Source organism: Parambassis ranga, chromosome 15 (genome assembly GCF_900634625.1).
Source record: "Parambassis ranga chromosome 15, fParRan2.1, whole genome shotgun sequence".
NCBI lineage: Eukaryota > Metazoa > Chordata > Actinopteri > Ambassidae > Parambassis > Parambassis ranga.
Window position 1 is genome coordinate 20735253 of NC_041035.1, and position 18083 is coordinate 20753335.

The 18083-nt window shown below is 45.9% G+C and overlaps 1 protein-coding gene across 1 annotated transcript; it reads left to right on the forward strand.

The window, feature by feature from the left end:
• The first annotated feature begins 10595 nt into the window (after nucleotides 1–10595).
• On the forward strand, nucleotides 10596–11601 carry vox (ventral homeobox). The gene is made up of 3 exons (XM_028422867.1): nucleotides 10596–10887; nucleotides 11003–11235; nucleotides 11353–11601. Exons 1-3 carry the CDS (start codon nucleotides 10623–10625, stop codon nucleotides 11599–11601), a joined length of 747 nt encoding a protein of 248 aa, XP_028278668.1. The 5' UTR covers nucleotides 10596–10622.
• The last annotated feature ends 6482 nt before the right edge of the window (nucleotides 11602–18083 follow it).

Below are 18083 nucleotides of genomic sequence, written 5' to 3' on the forward strand. Positions count from 1 at the left end.
CTTCAAGAAGGAATTGAATGGACATTTAATCCTGCGGCAGGTGCTCACCATGGAGGAGTATGGGAAAGACTTATTAAGTCACTCAAAAAGATTTTGTGCTCTGTGGTAAAAGAACAGGTTCTGGATGATGAAGCCCTGCAAACTGCATTATGCGAAGTAGAAGCAATATTAAATGACAGACCAATCACCACAGTAACCAATGATTTAAATGACTTGGAACCTCTGACACCAAACCATCTACTTTTACTAAAAACTAATCCTGTCATGCCACCGGGACTGTTCAAGAGGGAGGACATATACTCTAGAAGAAGATGGAGACAAGTACAGTATATAGCAGACCTATTTTGGAGAAGGTGGGTTAGAGAATACCTCCCAATCATGCAACAGCGAAACAAGTGGAATAATACCAAAAGAAACTTCCTACCTGGAGACCTTGTCATCATTGTGGATGAGATGGCTCCCAGGAATTCCTGGGTGCTCGGACGAATTCTTAAGACCCAACCTGGACGTAAAGGACTAGTCCGCAGTGTCTTAGTGAAAACAAAAACAAGCGTGCTGCAAAGACCTATCAACAAAGTATGCCTGCTTCTGGAGGCCGAAGAATAGAGATATGACAAAAATGGACTTTGATTTATGGACTTATATTTTGGTATCATGAAAATGAAATATTGTTTTAGGTATTAGCATTGGCTCTATTTATTTTTTGATATTGTAATTGCCATAGACTAAGCAATTAGGGGCTGGAGTGTTAGAGCCATTTCTTTATGTTCTTTATTTACGTTTTCCATATCGATAAAATGAAGTCTAGTAATTGGCAAAGTGACGTCAAATTAGGATCAGCTGTTTTATCACCAGGTGAGGAGGGTGGAACAGATCCTTTGTTTGCTCGGGGAAAGACATTGTGGAGGATGGGGCATCGACACGGTTTTTGACCTCACGTAAATTTTATTTAATTTTGTGGAATCAAATTGAAGCCAAATAAAACAATGGATTGAGCCGAGCTTCAGTTTGTCATTTCTGGAACGTGTGTGAGTCAAGGAAGCGGAGCCCTGTTTTAAAGGCAAAAGTTAAAGAACATGAACGCCATAACAGTCAGAGACACTCGTACTTCAGCAATCATTCCAGTGTGGGTGTCAGCCCTAAACGAGCCTGACTGCGAAGTTCTTGTGTATGCCCTATTGGATACACAGAGTGATACAACCTTTATTTTAGAAGAAACAGCCAAGACACTACATGCAGAAAACGAATCAGTTCATTTAAAGCTCTCCACAATGACATCAAAGAACACAGTGGTGGCATGTAAGAGGCTAACAGGTTTACAGGTTAGGGGTTTCTACTCAGACAAAAGGATTCACTTGCCAGTCACCTACACAAGAGCATTTATACCTGCAAACAGGGATCATATTCCCACACCAGATACTGCAAGGACATGGCCTCATCTTGAACACATTGCAGATGAGATAGCTCCTCACCAAAGCTGTGATGTGGGACTGTTAATCGGCTACAACTGTCCTCAAGCCCTCGTCCCAAAACAAGTCGTGCCTGGCAAAGAAAATGAGCCCTTTGCACTGAAAACAGACTTGGGCTGGAGTGTAGTTGGCCATGGCAACCCTTGTCTGAATGGTGGTGATGCAATTGGAGTAAGTCACCATATCATTGTGAAACAGGTCACACCAAGTCTTCAGGTCTCTTCAAACCTCACAAGAGAAGTGCACTATGTCTGTAGAACGCAGGTCAAGGAAGTAGTCACACCCGCAGAAATCATTAAGGTGCTGGAATCAGACTTTGTAGAACGAGCCTTGGAAGATGCCAACGTATCTCAAGAAGATCTCAGATTCCTGTCAAGGATGGAAAGAGGCATTAGAGTCAATGAGGACTCACCTCGAGATGCCTCTGCCGTTTAAGAAGGACAGACCCAACTTACCGGACAACAAGGTGTGTGCCATGCATCATCTCAAGTGCTTGAAAAGAAAACTGGAAAGAAACCAGCAATACTACAATGACTATAAGACCTTTATGGAAGAGACCATGGCTCGTGGAGACGCACAAAAAGTTCCAGAAGGAAACATCACTCAGACACTAGCATGGTACATTCCTCACCATGGAATCTATCATCCTCAGAAGCCAGGGAAGATCCGCATCGTATTTGACTGCTCTGCAAGGTTCAAAGGGACATGTTTAAATGATTATCTGTTGACAGGCCCCGAGATGACCAACACCTTAGTGGGAGTACTTTGCCGGTTTCGCAGAGGCCCTGTGGCAATCATGTGTGACATAGAACCCATGTTTCACCAGTTCCACGTCAAGGCAGAGGACAGAGATTACCTGCGATTCTTGTGGTGGGAGAATGGAAAACTTGAAGCCCAACCTTCAGTCTGCCGGATGAAAGTCCACCTGTTTGGCGCAGCCTCCTCACCCGGCTGTGCCAATTATGGACTCAAGCACCTTGCTGCTACAGGAAAGGGACATTTCAGTGAAGACACCATCCAATTCTTCCAGAAGAACTTTTACGTGGATGATGGCTTGACCAGTTTAGCATCTGATGACCAAGCTATACAGCTAGTCAAGGAAGCAAGAGAGCTTTGTAGCACTGGCAAACTCCGGCTACACAAGTTCATCTCAAACAGCAAAAAAGGTCTTGGCGACAATTCCTAAAGAAGAATGCGCTGACGCGACCAAAGATTTGAGCATGGCATTGGGCGAACCACGTGTGGAAAGAGCTCTCGGTGTACAATGGTGCGTAGCTTCTGATGAGTTTCAGTTCAGAGTGGTTGTCAAAGAAAATCCACTCACCCGAAGGGGAGTTTTGTCAACGGTTGCTTCAGTGTATGATCCACTTGGATTTGTGGCTCCCTTCATCTTGGTAGGAAAGCAGATCCTTCAACAAATGTGTTGTGACAAGCTCAGTTGGGATGACACCTTACCTGATGATCTCCGACCCTTGTGGGAATTCTGGCTCCAAGATCTGAAAAACCTAGCCAATGTAAAGGTTCAAAGATGTTTCACTCCACCAGGCTTTGAGGTCCATCACTTTGAGCTTCACCATTTCTCAGATGCTAGTACATCAGGTTATGGAGTGTGCTCGTATCTCAGAGCAGTCAGTACATCAAAGGAAGTCTTCTGCTCCTTAGTCATGGGGAAGTCAAGAGTCACCCCTACTAAGGTTACAACCATACACCGACTTGAACTGTCACCAGCAGTGGTAGCAGTACGCACCAGCGACTTGCTCAAGAAGGAATTGCAAGTAGAATGCACTCAAGAAATGTCCTGGACTGACTCAAGGGTCGTGCTTGGATACATCAGTAATGAAGCCAGAAGGTTTCATGTTTTTGTTGCGAACCGTGTGGAGCGCATTAAACAAAGCACAGAATCAACACAATGGCGGTATGTGACATCAGGTGAGAATCCAGCAGACCATGCCTCACGAGGGGTCACAGCAGAGCAGCTTGTAGCATCCAACTGGTTCACCGGTCCCAACTTTCTGTTGCAAAAAGAACTACCAATCGAAGATGTCAAGGTGGGAGAGATCTTAAGTAGTGACCCAGAGCTTAAGAAGGTTGTGGTGCATGACACTCAGACAAGAGAAGTCAGGTCACTCTTGGTTCGCTTACAGAAATTCTCTGATTGGTCAAGACTTGTGAAAGCTATTGCCAAGCTCCAACGCCGTGCAAGGAAGATCAAAGGCCTTGTGCCAAGGTCCTGTGAAGCTACCAGTTTAGAAGAAAGGAGAGAAGCAGAGCTGACCATTATTAGAATGGTTCAAGAAGCAGCACTGTCTCAAGAAATGCAGTGTCTCCAGCGTACCAAGAACGGACAGCTAAAGGGCAGATTACACAAACTAAATCCATTCCTGGATGACCAGGGAATCATCAGGGTGGGAGGTAGGTTAAGTCATGCTGCTCTGGATTCACATGTAAGGCACCCAGCCATTCTACCAAAGGACAGTCACGTGTCCACCTTACTGATTAAACACCATCATGAGAGAGTACACCATCAGGGTCGAGGAATGACTATAAATGAGATCCGTTCAAATGGAATATGGATCTTGGGATGCAGCTCTGCAGTTTCATCTCATATTCACAAGTGCATAAAATGTAGAAAGTTCAGAAGGTCTACAGAACAACAAAGAATGGCAGACCTTCCGGAAGAGCGAATGGAGACGACCCCACCATTCACCTATTGTGGAATGGACTGCTTTGGACCATTTTGTGTCAAGGAAGGACGAAAGGAGCTAAAGCGCTACGGGCTGCTACTCACTTGCATGTGTTCCAGAGCAGTACATATTGAAGTGATTGATGACTTAACCTCAGATGCCTTCATTAACTCTCTGCGTTCTTTCATCGCAATTCGCGGAGCAGTGCGTCAGATAAGATGTGACCAAGGAACAAACTTTGTAGGTGCAAGACGAGAACTTGCAGCAGCATGGAAGGAGATGGATCAAGAGGAAATGAAAAAACTGGGTTGTGAGTTCATCATGAATGTTCCAGCTTCAAGCCATATGGGTGGAGTTTGGGAAAGACAAATTCGCACTGTAAGAAACATCTTGACATCCATTCTAGATCATTCCACCAAACAGCTGGACTGCTCCTCGCTACGAACATTCCTATATGAAGTCATGGCTATTGTGAATAGCAGACCTCTGACAACTGAACACCTGAATGATCCATCCGGTGTAGAGCCTTTAACACCAAACCACATTTTAACCATGAAGTCTGCTATTATTCCCCCACCCCCAGGAAAGTTTGTCAAGGAAGATCTTTACCTCCGCAAGAGGTGGCGTCGTGTCCAACTCTTAGCGAACAACTTCTGGTCACGGTGGAAGAAGGAATATCTTCTAAATCTCCAGAACAGACAGAAATGGACAAAGGATCGCAGAAACTCAAGAGTTGATGACATAGTTCTTCTGAAGGATGATACCACACCTAGAAACCAATGGAGGCTAGGAAAGGTGGTTGAGGTGTACCCTGGAAAGGATGGACGAGTAAGAAAGCTTAAGTTGCTCGTTGGAGATGGAACTCTGAATGAAACTGGAAAGCGTACATCCAAACCTGTTTACCTGGAGAGGCCTATTCAGAAGATAGTAACACTGCTGGAAGCTAACTGAAGAGCTCAACATCCATGCCATCTTTATTTATCTTATAGTTAGCTGATTAGCATCTAAATTTAGCATTACAGGTATGATCAGTACATTTAAGTTACAGGAAATCCCTTATTGTGATTTGGTGGGAGTGTAACTGCCTGTCAGTTAGTTTTGTGATTTATTGTTGTTATAGTTAGTTGTTCTGTGTATTATTAATTGTCCTGTAAGCGGAACTAATGTGCTGGCGTAGTGTTCCATAGTGTTTCTAATTACACGCGCACCTCACCTGCAATCGCGCCAGAGAGAGAGAGAAAAAAGAAAGAAAGGCCTCAAAGAGTCGGCATGTGTGGAATATTCACAGACACACACAGCTTTTTTGTAACCCGTAGTGTTTATGCAGCCTACGAAGTATGTGTGGTCTAATGTATTGAATGCTAAACTGAGGTGACATCGTGTTATGAGTATGATTGTGCAATATATGTTGTGCGTTAGAGTTTCACGAGCTAACGGCCCACAGTGTAACGCTGTTGAGGTGTGTGTGTGTGTGTTTGAGTCCTACCTTTGCTAACAATGTGGGGACATTCATGCATTGTGCAGCAGTTTTTATTTTATTATTTTTTACTTATTTTTTAATTATTTCCTTTATTTGTCCTGTTCTTAGTTCTCACGGGTCTTCTTTATGGAATAAACCTTGTATTCAACTATGATCTCGGACTCTGTGATTATACTACTGGAGGGTGCTACAACAAAGGCTGCAGTTTGTGACACAAAATGGCCGCTTTGCTGCGCTGGTCATGTGACATGAGAGAGGGCGTCACAATAAAAACTACAAGCGTCTACTAAACTTATTTTAGAGGCCAACACAACACAAAGGACTGAAAAGCCTCACAGAGTGAGCAACAATCAACACACAGCAAAGTTTACAACGTCCATGTGGACAAAGGAGCTTTTACAGGAAATGTTCCAACAATCACAGAAATGCTGCCGACACCATGAAGTCATCAATATAGTTCAAACAGAAATCAATACGAAGACATGAAGGACACTTCAACACCTGAGGGACGAGACAGAGGACAGACTTCATTCAGGCTGCAGCAGGGAGCTGCTGGACAAAAGCTCCACCTCACTGAGCTGACTGTCCACACAGAGACAGTCAGAGACAAGAGTCCTCACAGAGACACACAGACAGACAGAGAGTCCTCACAGAGACACACACACAGACAGAGAGTCCTCACAGAGACACACAGACAGACAGAGTCCTCACAGAGACACACAGACAGACTCACCGTCACACAGAAAAAGAAGCTGCGTCACAAGCGGAGGACAAAGTGAAAGTAAAGTTTGATCAGACTCACCGAGCAGTCAGTTCTTCTTCCTCTTCCTCCTTCCAGTGTTAATTTTGTTGACGAATCATTTTCGTCATAGTTTTCGTTAACGACCTTTTTTTGCTGATAAAAACGAGACGATAACTAAATAAAAACTAACGCACGGTGCCAGAAACGAAGGCGAAATGTACTGACACTTTCGTAAACGAATAAAAACGAAGATGAAATTATTGATGGAGACGAGATCCAATCAGAGCAAATCTTGTTTGTGGAAGGGAGGGACGAATCAGGAGACGGCGGCAGAGAGCCAATCAGAAGTGATCTCTCTGCGTAAGACGTTACCCTGCGACGCTGGTAGAAGGCGTCCTCATGCATGGTCACACAACACAGGAGAAGAACAGACACACGGACACGTTTGATGTCAAACAAACAAACAAGACGGTTCAAACCGTGTGGAGCGACTATCAGCTGTAAAAACACAACAAACCTGAAGCGACGTTTGCAGACGAGTCATCTTAACTTCCGCTCAAAGATACACGTGACAAAATCTATAAATAAAGACACCGCTGATGGTTTTACAGCATGTGAACTGTTTCTAAGTTGTTACTGAATTATTTTGCTGTAGTTATGGAGGATTCATGAAGAAGGTCATGACTGAACAGTGTGTTCAGGGAGAGCAGCTCACTGTTCACTGGGTCTTAATTAAATAAAGAGGTGTGCTGCTCTTATCAGACTGGACCCAGACATCTTAGCAAACTACGGTGAAAAGTCGCTGGAGTGAGAGCTCTTACTGTCAATACAAAATCTTTGATCACAGCTAAAGTTTTTGGTTCATGTCAGCAAAGTGGACAGAAAGCTGCAGCTGTCATGTTAGCAATAGAAATGCTGTTAAAGGGCCAGTACACCCTGTAAAGTGCTGATTGTTATCCAGCCACAGAGACGACTTGAATTCATTCCTGTCTATTATATGTGACAGATTATAATCCAACCAGCCCCTTTATACCCATGAAGACCTCTTTACCAGGTGTTCCACCTGCCAAACAGTTATTGAGGCCCCCCACTGAGCCCAGGGGATTATTTCTGCCTCAGAATTACTTGAATTCATTCTCGTCTGTGATATTTAACAGATTATAATCCAACCAGCATATCTGTACCTGTTAACACACCTTTAAAGGGTTAATACAGCTCATGAACTGCATTTTCCACCTGTCAGAAAGTGGTCAAGGCCTCAGCTCAGTGCCTGGGTGTTATTTCTGCCCCAGTTAGCCTCCATCCTCTCCACCAGGTGCTGCTGAGGAGCAGGAGGACTCAGCAGACTGACCCTCCAACATGCAGCACTGAGCCACAGGAGGTCCTTCCTTCCTGTGGCCATCAAACTGTACAACTCCTCCCTCTGAGATCAGATCTAACACTGTCTTGTAATTATTTCCATATTGGATTTATTTAGACGAGATTTCACTGCACACGGTACAAGTTGTATTATATATGATCAGTCTTCACTTGCCAAGATTTTACTTGAATGTTTATTAATGTTAGAATTTATTAGATTTTATTTTTATTTTACTCTTACTACTTCACCTTATTTTATATTTCTAACCTGTTTTTCTGAGTATACATGGAGCAGCTGGGATGAAAGCAACTTCCCCCTGAGATCAATAAAGTGATTCTGATTCTGATTCTGATTACTTGAAGTCATTCTTGTCTATGATATTTAACAGATTATAACAGATTATCATCCAACCAGTAGCCAAGTAACAAAACACAAGAGTTAAACTGGACTGAAAAAAATCAGGCTCTGGGTGAGCAGCTACATTCACACTGATGCAGGAGTCATGTTATCTGAGTCCTGAACTTCTTGTACAAACACCGACACTAATTAAAACTTGGTGCTCAAATAACAAAGAGTTCATTCAGATTAGAAGGTGTTAAAACTCACCGAGTATGAAGAACATAATCCTGATGAACCAGCTCAGAAACACAGAGAAGGTTGCAGACACTTCACTTAGTGGGTGGGTCCACATATATATATATATATATATATATATATATATATATATATATATATATATATATATATATATTTTAATCCTTCTTATGAGTTGTGTAAAACTATGTGTGTCTGTTACATAATGTCCCTCCTGTGTTTGGGTGTGCTCCCTCCTGCAGTCACAGAATAAAGTTCCAGACAGCGCTCTGACACTTGTACAGTATGTAAAGAGTTGGTACTGTGGCAGAGACCTAATAAGTCCATTTGCCCAGCAGATGGCGCTATTCACTTATTCACCGTTTCACAGACCTCCAACCTTTGGATGAAGCAATGGGCTGAAAGCCTCAGTGACTCATGGGGCTTCGTGTGGCCAGCACTACTCATCACTACTTGTTTCTCGGTTTATGTTTAGATATGTGGAGGCGGCAGGACTCTGAAAGCACCACCCACTCCTCCGGCTGGGCCCTAACGACACCACCCGCCTGCTTCCTGCTCTGCGCGCACTCGACGCGCGTAAACGCTGATGTCATAGTTCAGCTGGACTGGTCAGAAAGTCCTTGTTGCCTTTGGTTCATGCTACTAATGACAGAAATGATCAGTTTGAGCTCTGTGGGCCCCGGCGCCATGTTCTGAGAAGCCTGCTGTGTTTGGTGAGACTCAGTGTGACTCTATGAGCTGTGGACCCAGAGCCGCAGGAAAAGGTTCCATATCATCACTGTGCTCCGGCCCAGGCTCCACTGACACCGCTTCCACTTCCACTTTCCGCAGAACCCCACAGTGCGTGTTGTCTTTCTGCTGGGTGCAGCCCGCGCAGCTCCTCCTGCAGGACTGGCTGTGAGCCAGCGGCGGAAATCGGCCCAGTGTGCAGGCGACGTCCCGGGCGGGTTCTATTGTTATCTAACGGGATCAGGGCGCATCTTCAAAGCCTCAGAGATAAAGAGCCTAAAGGGCTGAATGGACTCTACAGACAGATCACCGAGGAAGGAGGCAGCCAGGCCGGCCTCTTATCTGCTCTGTAACATAAATGATCAGCTCAGTGGCTGAGCTCTCAGAGGAGCCCCGGTCCCACAGGTCGGGTTAGGATCCATCACTAACTCCCAGATAGTGGAGAAGACTGGCAGCGCCCGCTGTGCTCTGGGTCTGATTCATAATAACTGTCGTATTTGTTTCCTCTGGATGTGGAGCACTCTGGATTACTAAGCTGATCTCTGCGGGCTCGTTTGCCTTCACAGCAGGCGTTTCCCAGCGTCCTCGCAGCTTGTTTTGGCGTATTTGCATGTGAACGGGCGACAGTCCGCCGTAATTGTGTTGCTACTGTAACACCTTTGATCTCTAATGTTTGAAGCGCCTGTGCCAAATGCTGCTTCTTGGGTAGCTGGCGCCAGCGCGCACCGGGGGTATCGAAGACATGTCAGGCAGCCATCAGAGGGATTGTGTGTGTGTGTGTGTGTGTGTGCGTGTGTTTCTTCATCTGATTGCACAAGTTGTAACTGCGAAATGTGCGCAAAATGTCATTTAAAGCGAATACATTGATGGCTTTTACGCACAGCATCATCTTACGCCCTGCTCTCCTAAATGCCTCATACACACGTGCTGATTATGTTTACATGTTTGACTTCAAACCAGCCAGAGCAGGATGACACAATTTTAACTGTTTTTTGATATTGTTTGAAAATTTAATGCGTAAAAGGCGCAACAACTGCTGGTGTTTCTGTGCGTAAAATCCATGTCTGAAGTCTAAACTTTGTAGAAACTTTAAGTGGAGTAAAATTGAGTGATTAAAATATAGTTAAGTAAATTTCCTCAGTTTCAAAAACATGATTTATTTTGCATTATTGTATTGAATACAAAGTGTTAAACCCTCCAATAGAAGGCCTGTTATTGCCACTGTATGCAGCAGCAGTATGGAAGTGCCCCCCCACCTCTGCAGCACATACAGCTGTTTCAGGGCCCCCAGTTTCAGTCTGGGCGGACAAATGTATGAGCTCAGGAGGATTCTCACAGACACGGCGGCGCCACGTCTTCACACACTCACAGGATATGTAAAGACTTCAATAACGAGCCATTATCCCCTAATCATCGGGATCGATCAGGCGTTAACAAGGGTCTCTACATATGCAAATGGAGTCTGGACCAGGGCCCTATAAAGGCTGAGCCTGGATGGGAGCTGCTACGACACACTCCCTCTGAGACTCGGTGGATCTACAGGTCACTCAGCAACACTGCCGACATGGTGAAATACTTTTCTGTGGACTGGCTGGCCCAGAGCCATCACAGCACCGCCGCCACGGAGGAGCAGGGAGCCGGCAGGGACCCCGCGCCGGCCTGCAGACCCCACGTTCCCTGCATGGTGCAGCCGAGCCCGCCGGCGTTTGGCAGAGGTTACCTGCAGCCAAAACCCAAACCATCAAAGCCCGCCGAACACACGGAGTCTTTGGAAAGCAGCGGACACCAGGACTCCGGCCTCCAGCGCTCCACACACTGCGCGTCTCCAAGTAAGTAGCAGCTCTCAGAGTTCAGAGTTCACGTGGTTAAGACTTGTCTGATTTTATTTTTTAATCATATTCAGCTGGAATCAGGTTTGGTAACATCATCCTTTCCCTCCTGCAGGTTCAGAAACCAGCGGGTATTCCTCTGGGTATGACAGTGAAGCCAACTCCTCTGAGTGCCTCTCCGTGGATGAGGGGAACGACGTGGAGAAGGACGCGCCTCAGCGCCGAGTGCGCACAAAGTTCACCCCGGAGCAGATCAGCAAGCTGGAAAAGATCTTCAACAAGCACAAATACCTGGAAGTTGGAGAGCGAGTGAAGACGGCGCAGAAGCTGAACCTCACAGAGACTCAGGTGAGACGCTCACACACGGTTTTAAAGTTGGTTGTAGCCTACATGCAGCATGTTACCATGACAAGAAGACTCCGACTCTAAAGCCTCTGGATGCTAACTGTTGCTTCTCTCTCTCAGGTGAGGACCTGGTTCCAGAACAGAAGAATGAAGCTGAAACGGGACATGCAGAACTACCTCGCTCCCCAGGTGCCCCCGATGGCCTTCCAGCCTCCACCCCCGGTTCTGTACCACGGCATGGCCGGACAGCGGCCGCACTACGCCTCAGCCGGCCCGGCCTTCTACCCCGTGCCTGTCCCGCAGCTGGTGCTCCAGCAGCAGATGCCTCCTCAGCATCATCTCCTCCTCAACCAGCCACATTTTTACTGAACACACAAACTGACTCTTTCCCACTGAGACACTTACTGCCGGAGAATGTGCAATCTATAGAGCTGCTTTATTTGATGTGAGATGTATATTTTATTTTATATAAAACTTAAGAAACTCTATTTAAAGTCTATTAAAGTTTATCTTCTATTCTGAACCAACTGACTCTGCGTGTTTGACTTGTTCCACCGAGATTCTTGGAGATAGAGTTGATGATATAATCTTTATTGCAGGATTAGTTCCACATGAATAGATCATCCTGGCTTTCATCTCTGGAGCAGGGAGGGGCTGCTGAGAACAGCTCACTGTATGGATCAGCTGATCTGACGATGAGGCCAAAGCCCAGCCAGGCTGACTCTGAGCCAGCAGACTGAATATGTATGAGTGCTTTTCTCAGGATTCTTTGTTATTTCTCAGAAAGTCAGGATTCAGTCAGTTTGTCAGTGAAATTCTTGGAATAAAAAACATTCTGGGAGCAAAATACTTTTCTGGGAATCAATTGAAAATTCTAAGAATAAAACCAGAATCAAAAGCTGTGAGAATTTAAGATAAGATAAGATGAGATTTGTCAGAATTCCAAATTTGTATTCATTATTGCTACATCTTTATATAATTTTGAGAATAAAATAAAATTCTAAGATTAAGTCAGAATACCGAGAATTAAAACATCTAGTTTTCAGAATAAAATCAGAAAATCCTGTTTCTAGAATAACACTATATTCTACAATGAAATCAGGATCCTGAGAATAAATACAGAATAAATTACATTTCTTGGAATAAAATCAGAATTTTCAGAATAAAAAATTCTAAGAATAAGTCAGAATATCGAGGATTAAAAAAAATCTTACAATAAAAAGAGATTTCAGAATAAAATCAGAAAATCCTGTTTCTAGAACAACACTATTCTACAATGACTCCTATAAATACAGAATCAATGAACAATTCTGAGAATGAATTTAAATGTGATGAAACGTGGGATTATTGGGAATAAGATTAAGAATTCTGAGATTTAACTAAAAGTTTTCACAATAAAATGAGGATTGTGAGAATAAAATCCTCCCTGGATTAATGACATCTGTCCCGGGCTTAATCCGCGCCGTGTTTGTCTCCATCTCTGCACTTCAAAGCGCAGCTAACAGGGAGATCATGGTCGACAATTAGTCTTAATGAAGCCACTCATTGATGAGTTTACACCTACCACAGGGGCCCGGACCCGGCTCCAGAGAGTCTGGGCTTTTGTGTGGACAAAGGATCTGATCTGATCTGTGAAGCCTGAGGTTAAAAAACCTGATGAGATTTGGAGATTCTCCTCTGGATTCCAGCAGCAGTGAGTTAATTATCATCACATTATCATCATCAGTCCCCCAGGAACAGACAGGATCTGTAGATGACCCGAGCCCCTCTGATGCTCCTGCAGGCCACAGAACCGGTTCTGTTTTGGCTGCAGTTTGGTTCAGGGCTCACCTGCTGTGGTGTGTGTGTGTGTGTGTGGGGGGGGGGGGGGGGGGGTCTCCATGTCGCCTCGAGGCAAATGTCTCATTCAAACAGGTCAACAAAGATCAAACGGAACTTTCTCACTTTCTGCCCCCCCACCATAACAAAGGCTTCGCTGCCAGGCTGCTGGATGGCGCAGACAGCTGCGCGCCTCTGTCTGCGGCTCCAAACGTCCCTCACATCCTCAGCAGCGCTCAGACTGATGGTCAGAATTACAGTTTGGACCTTTAGTTCAGTGCCTGACAGGTTCGGTCTGCAGTGCGCGCTGAGCCACCGGTCTGGACTGGGCTGCCCCTCAGACACCCTTGCAGTCAGCTGTCTGTCTGACCCTCACAGCCCGAGATACCAGGGAACTGATACTCAGACTCGCTGGCGCCGCAGCGTCCCAGGCCGCCACCGACGTGAGAAAATCTTCAGCCCAGCCTCTATTAAGCTCAATTACAACCACCATCAAGTTTCTATCGTTCCGTTGAGATCCCTTTGCATATGCAAATAAAGAAGTGCGCCCCTCCTATATAGCGACCAGGACAGGAGGCCCCCATACCTCCACACTGTAAGGACCACTGTGGAAACATCATGGCGAACTTCTCCGTGGAGTGGCTTTCTAGGAGTTACTATGAGGAGCCGACCGGAGTGGAAGCCAGCAGGCAGCAGCAGACTCCCACCTCCCCAAACAGTAAGTCCTCTGAGGAGATCTGGAGCCTGTGTGTGTGTGTGTGTGTGTGTGTGTGTGTGTGTGTCATTGATCTGGACTAAACTAAATCTCCCTTTCAGACAGCTGCGGCTACACTTCAGGGTCTGAGAGTGAAGTGGGAGAGGACAGCGAGGGGGAGGCCACCCAGCAGCGGAGGATGAGGACCAAGTTCACCGCCGAGCAAATCAGCAGACTGGAGACCACCTTCAGCAAGCACAGATACCTGGGCGCGACGCAGAGGAGGAAGATCGCGGAGAAGCTGAGCCTGTCTGAGACCCAGGTGAGCCCGCGGTCCCTGCGCGCTGACTGTCACCTCTTGGTGTGTGGAATCGTCAGAACTCACGTCGTGTCTTTTTTCCAGGTGAAAACGTGGTTCCAGAACAGGAGGATGAAGCTGAAACGGGAGGTCCAGGACCTGCGCCCAGACTTCCTGTCGGTCCCCGCCGCGCTGCTGCCGCCGCCGCCGCTGCTCTTTCAGCACCCCCTCCTGAGTGGACAGCTCCCGGCCAGCAGCGGCTTTTACGCGCAGCTGCAGCCGCTCCACAGAGCGCCTCTCCCGGCTGCTGTGCAGCAGCAGCACCGCTCCCTTCCCGCGCTCCTGCCTCCGCACCACTTCTACTGAAGTCCGCCTCGAGTCTTCCTGTCTAGAATCTAGATGTTCCTCCAAATATCTCTTTAAAAGAGTTGTGAATATAAATGCTTTTAATACGTCTGAAGCACTACAGTATATTTGATGTTATCTATGATATGTATGTTTTACATCACAAATAAAACATTGAAACTTTACAACAGCTCTGGATATGACCTCCTCTGTCTGCATAAAAGCCTCCACACACTAAATCCAAGCAACCAGACAGTGTGTGTGTGTGTTTTAAATAAATCATCCTTTGAAATGAATGAAAGGAAATCTCCATTGAGCCTTTCTTTAAATAAACCAGTTGCCTCCATTGAATCTCTTGGACATGACTATGACCTGGATGAATGAGAGCATCCACAGACATTTACATCAGAACAAACTAAATGACATTAATATCTGCATCGGTTGTGTCTAAATATGTATGTTTATGTAGATTTTGGCACAGTGGTGTTGGTTTCTCTCACATCCTGACAGATCCGTTTGTTAACGCTGCTGTGTGTTGTTTGGCTGCAGTGTGTGTGTGTGTGTGTGTGTGAGTGTGTGTGTGTGTGTGTGTGTGTGTGTGTGAGGGGCCTCTCCGCTGCTGCCGCCTCCGGCTCCATGTTTTCAGCTGCGCGCTCCGCTGCCTGCAGATTTGCATCTTCAAAGGCGCATCAAAGCGGAGGTAAGTGCCACATCATTGGATCCATTCAGCTCTGTTGTGTGACGATCGAACAATTCGCACTTACATGAAAGACGCGCAGAGACGCGGCGCCCTCCAGTCTGCTGAAAGGTGCATATTGCCTCACGTTAAAGTCATTAGGTGGCCCCGGCTAAATAGATCCAATCAGCCTGTCATAAAGTGGCCTCTATGATCTGCTCCTTCAGATAATATGGCGGGAGTCTGAGTCTGTAAACATGTACTAACACCTCCCACCAGGAGGCACAAAGGAGCTGAGTCACTGAGGGGCCTGCTGGAGCCTGTGTGCAGGCCTGCAGAGGGGCAGAGGGTCCTGGTCTGCAGCTGGGCTGGTTCCTGCTCCTAATGGAGACATGAGCGTCATTAGAATCCATTGTGAGTGGAGGATTGGCCACTTGAATGACAATGAGGGCCTGATTGATCCTTTTTGGATCAAGTGAGTGGGCTGTGAAGAGCGAGCTAACAGCCTGTCCCACAGCCGCAGACAGACAGGAGCCACAGGGTCAGCACAGGACCGCACCTCGAAGGAGGGTCCCCTTACCTGGCTCAGAGTCAGAAGAAATATGTCGAGTTAAGGTGGAGGTGGCTCCTCAGCTTTAAGACCATACACAACTGCACTGTGTGTTTCAAAGGTAAAGACAAACATCATATATTTCAAAATAAAAGTCTTTAAACACACAGTGTGCCCAGCACACCACAGGAGGTGCTTTAAATGCTGCAGACTGAACTTTCAGCTGCTCGTCTGTGTGCAGACATGTAAGTTTAAGAAAATGCAGCACAGTTAATCATCATACTGTTTCCAGTTCAAACAGGTTAAAGGTTCGTAGCTTTACATTTAATTTTAATATTTAAACACAAATGAAAACACATTTTTATCCAAAAATCAGTGAGCACCGAAGCTCATATTCATCTATACATGTCCACCATCATGGTTCCGATATTTTCAGACAGTCTCCTCTAAAAAATGACAAAAATAAGCCTTTACCACCAGCTTCTCATGGAGAGACACATGCAGGGTTATAACAGTTAAGTTTTCTCTGATTAAAAAGACTAATGTAAAGCCTGCATGTCTGACTGATCATATCAAATGATGGAACATCTGGAGAGTCCGGACACAACAAGCTGCAGCGTGTACAGCAGCGCTTACAGTGATGAAGATCAGACGAAGCAGAGAGAGCAGCCAGCACAGTTTTTAACCCTGTGGCGTCTGAGTAAGAAGTAACACTAAGGATTAATCAATAGTTTAGCTCTTTAAAGAAATGCTGATTGATCTATTTTCTCACTTTAAACATCAGTGTGAGGTCAGATTATTGATAATGTCACAAAAAAACACAAAGAGTAAAATGCTGCTTCTGTGTTTATACTCACAGTCAGAGCTGTGTGTGTCAAAGCAGACATCAGTATTTAGGTGTTATATTCTGGTACATTTATTCGATGTAATATTTGATGCACTGCTAGGTTAAGTACTTTAACACCATGTGAGAGCCCTGTACAGGCGGCGGTTTTATTGCGGTTAGAAGCAGCAATACTGAGGCCATTTCCTGGGCACTGCAGTCCATCAGAGTTGCCCAAAAAAACTGCCTAGTGTATCACCACCCTAAAATCACTGAAGCCAAATACATGTCCAACACAGAATGAATGCAACTTTGACTTTATTTAAACCAAAAAACTGCACAAAATACAGTTTAAACAAACAAAACTGCAGCACACACACACACAGACACACTCTAACACACACACAATGTCCACATGATGAAACACGCTGTTACATCAAATGAAATCACAGACACATAAAATTCGCCAGCGGTCAGTGTGTCAGTTCACTGCAGGCTGGAGCCCTCGTGTGTGTGTGTGTGTGTGTCTGTCTGTGTGTGAGAGTGTGAGTGTGTGTGTGTGTGTCTGTCTGTGTGTGTGTGTGTGTGTGTGTGTGTGTGTGTGTGTTAGTGTGTGTCTGTCTGTGTGTGTGTCTGTCTGTGTGAGTGTGTGTGTTAGTGTGTGTCTGTGTCTGTCTGTGTGTGTGTGTGAGAGTGTGTGTCTGTGTATGTCTCTGTGTGTGTGTGTATGTCTCTGTGTGTGTGTGTGTCTGTGTGTGTGTGTGTGTGTGTGTGTGTGTTCACACTTTGAGGTCATGCAGAGAGAGATATGATGAAATGGTGGAATACCTCTGCAGCCCCATTTTCCCATGCCTTATGCCTCTTTAAAGTTGCATCTCAAAGAAGTATATGCATAGGAAAAAGGAACAGCGAGTGAAACGAGTCCTGCCGCCGCCGCTGCCGCCGCCGCCACTGCCGCCGCCGCCACCACCGCCGGCACCTGCAGGGCAGAGGGGGTGGGGGGGACAAAAAGACACAGAGCTGCGTGACGTCCAGCACATTTTTACAACACATTTTCTATCTTTTACAAAGACAAATAAAAGTTCTGCATTAAAAAAGAAGCCTGTTTACGAAGTGATGTGAGGAGGACTTACCCCGTGAAGGTCCAGAGGAGCGTCTCCGGAGCCGGCACCTCCTGCTGCCCATTTATCCTCCGCTGGGACCTTGAAGATGTGTAACAAAGACAGAGTTGTCTCTTATCTCGCCTCCATGGATTCACAGTGACACACCTGCAACGAAGAAGCTGCCTCCGGAGGGAAAAACACTCCACAGCGACACACACACACACACACACACACACACACACCTCTGTCTGTTTTCCTTCTGCCTAACAGTCAACTTGTTGCGGTTGTTATCTGACGTCAGAAACATTCAGCACAGCTCGTTCCTGCTGCTGGAAAAGTTTCTTATCTGTTCAGGGCCCCCCCCCCTCTCCCTCCCTCCCTGCTTTTCAGCACAAGGTCTGCAGACAAGGACTCTCAGGGTGTGCTGGAGTGAGACACACACACACACACACACACGTTTGAGTGGTGTGTAGAGGAGTGTGATGGCATGTCAAGGCCGAAGATGAAACTGTGCTCCTTTCTTTGTCTGCACCTCAGAGAGCAG

Bases quoted from the DNA above. Each gene is read 5' to 3' on its own strand.
- vox (XM_028422867.1), top strand. From the start codon at position 10,623: ATGGTGAAATACTTTTCTGTGGACTGGCTGGCCCAGAGCCATCACAGC. The intron at 10,888-11,002 runs GTAAGTAGCAGC...TCCCTCCTGCAG, and splicing joins CACACACTGCGCGTCTCCAA to GTTCAGAAACCAGCGGGTAT. The intron at 11,236-11,352 runs GTGAGACGCTCA...TCTCTCTCTCAG, and splicing joins TGAACCTCACAGAGACTCAG to GTGAGGACCTGGTTCCAGAA.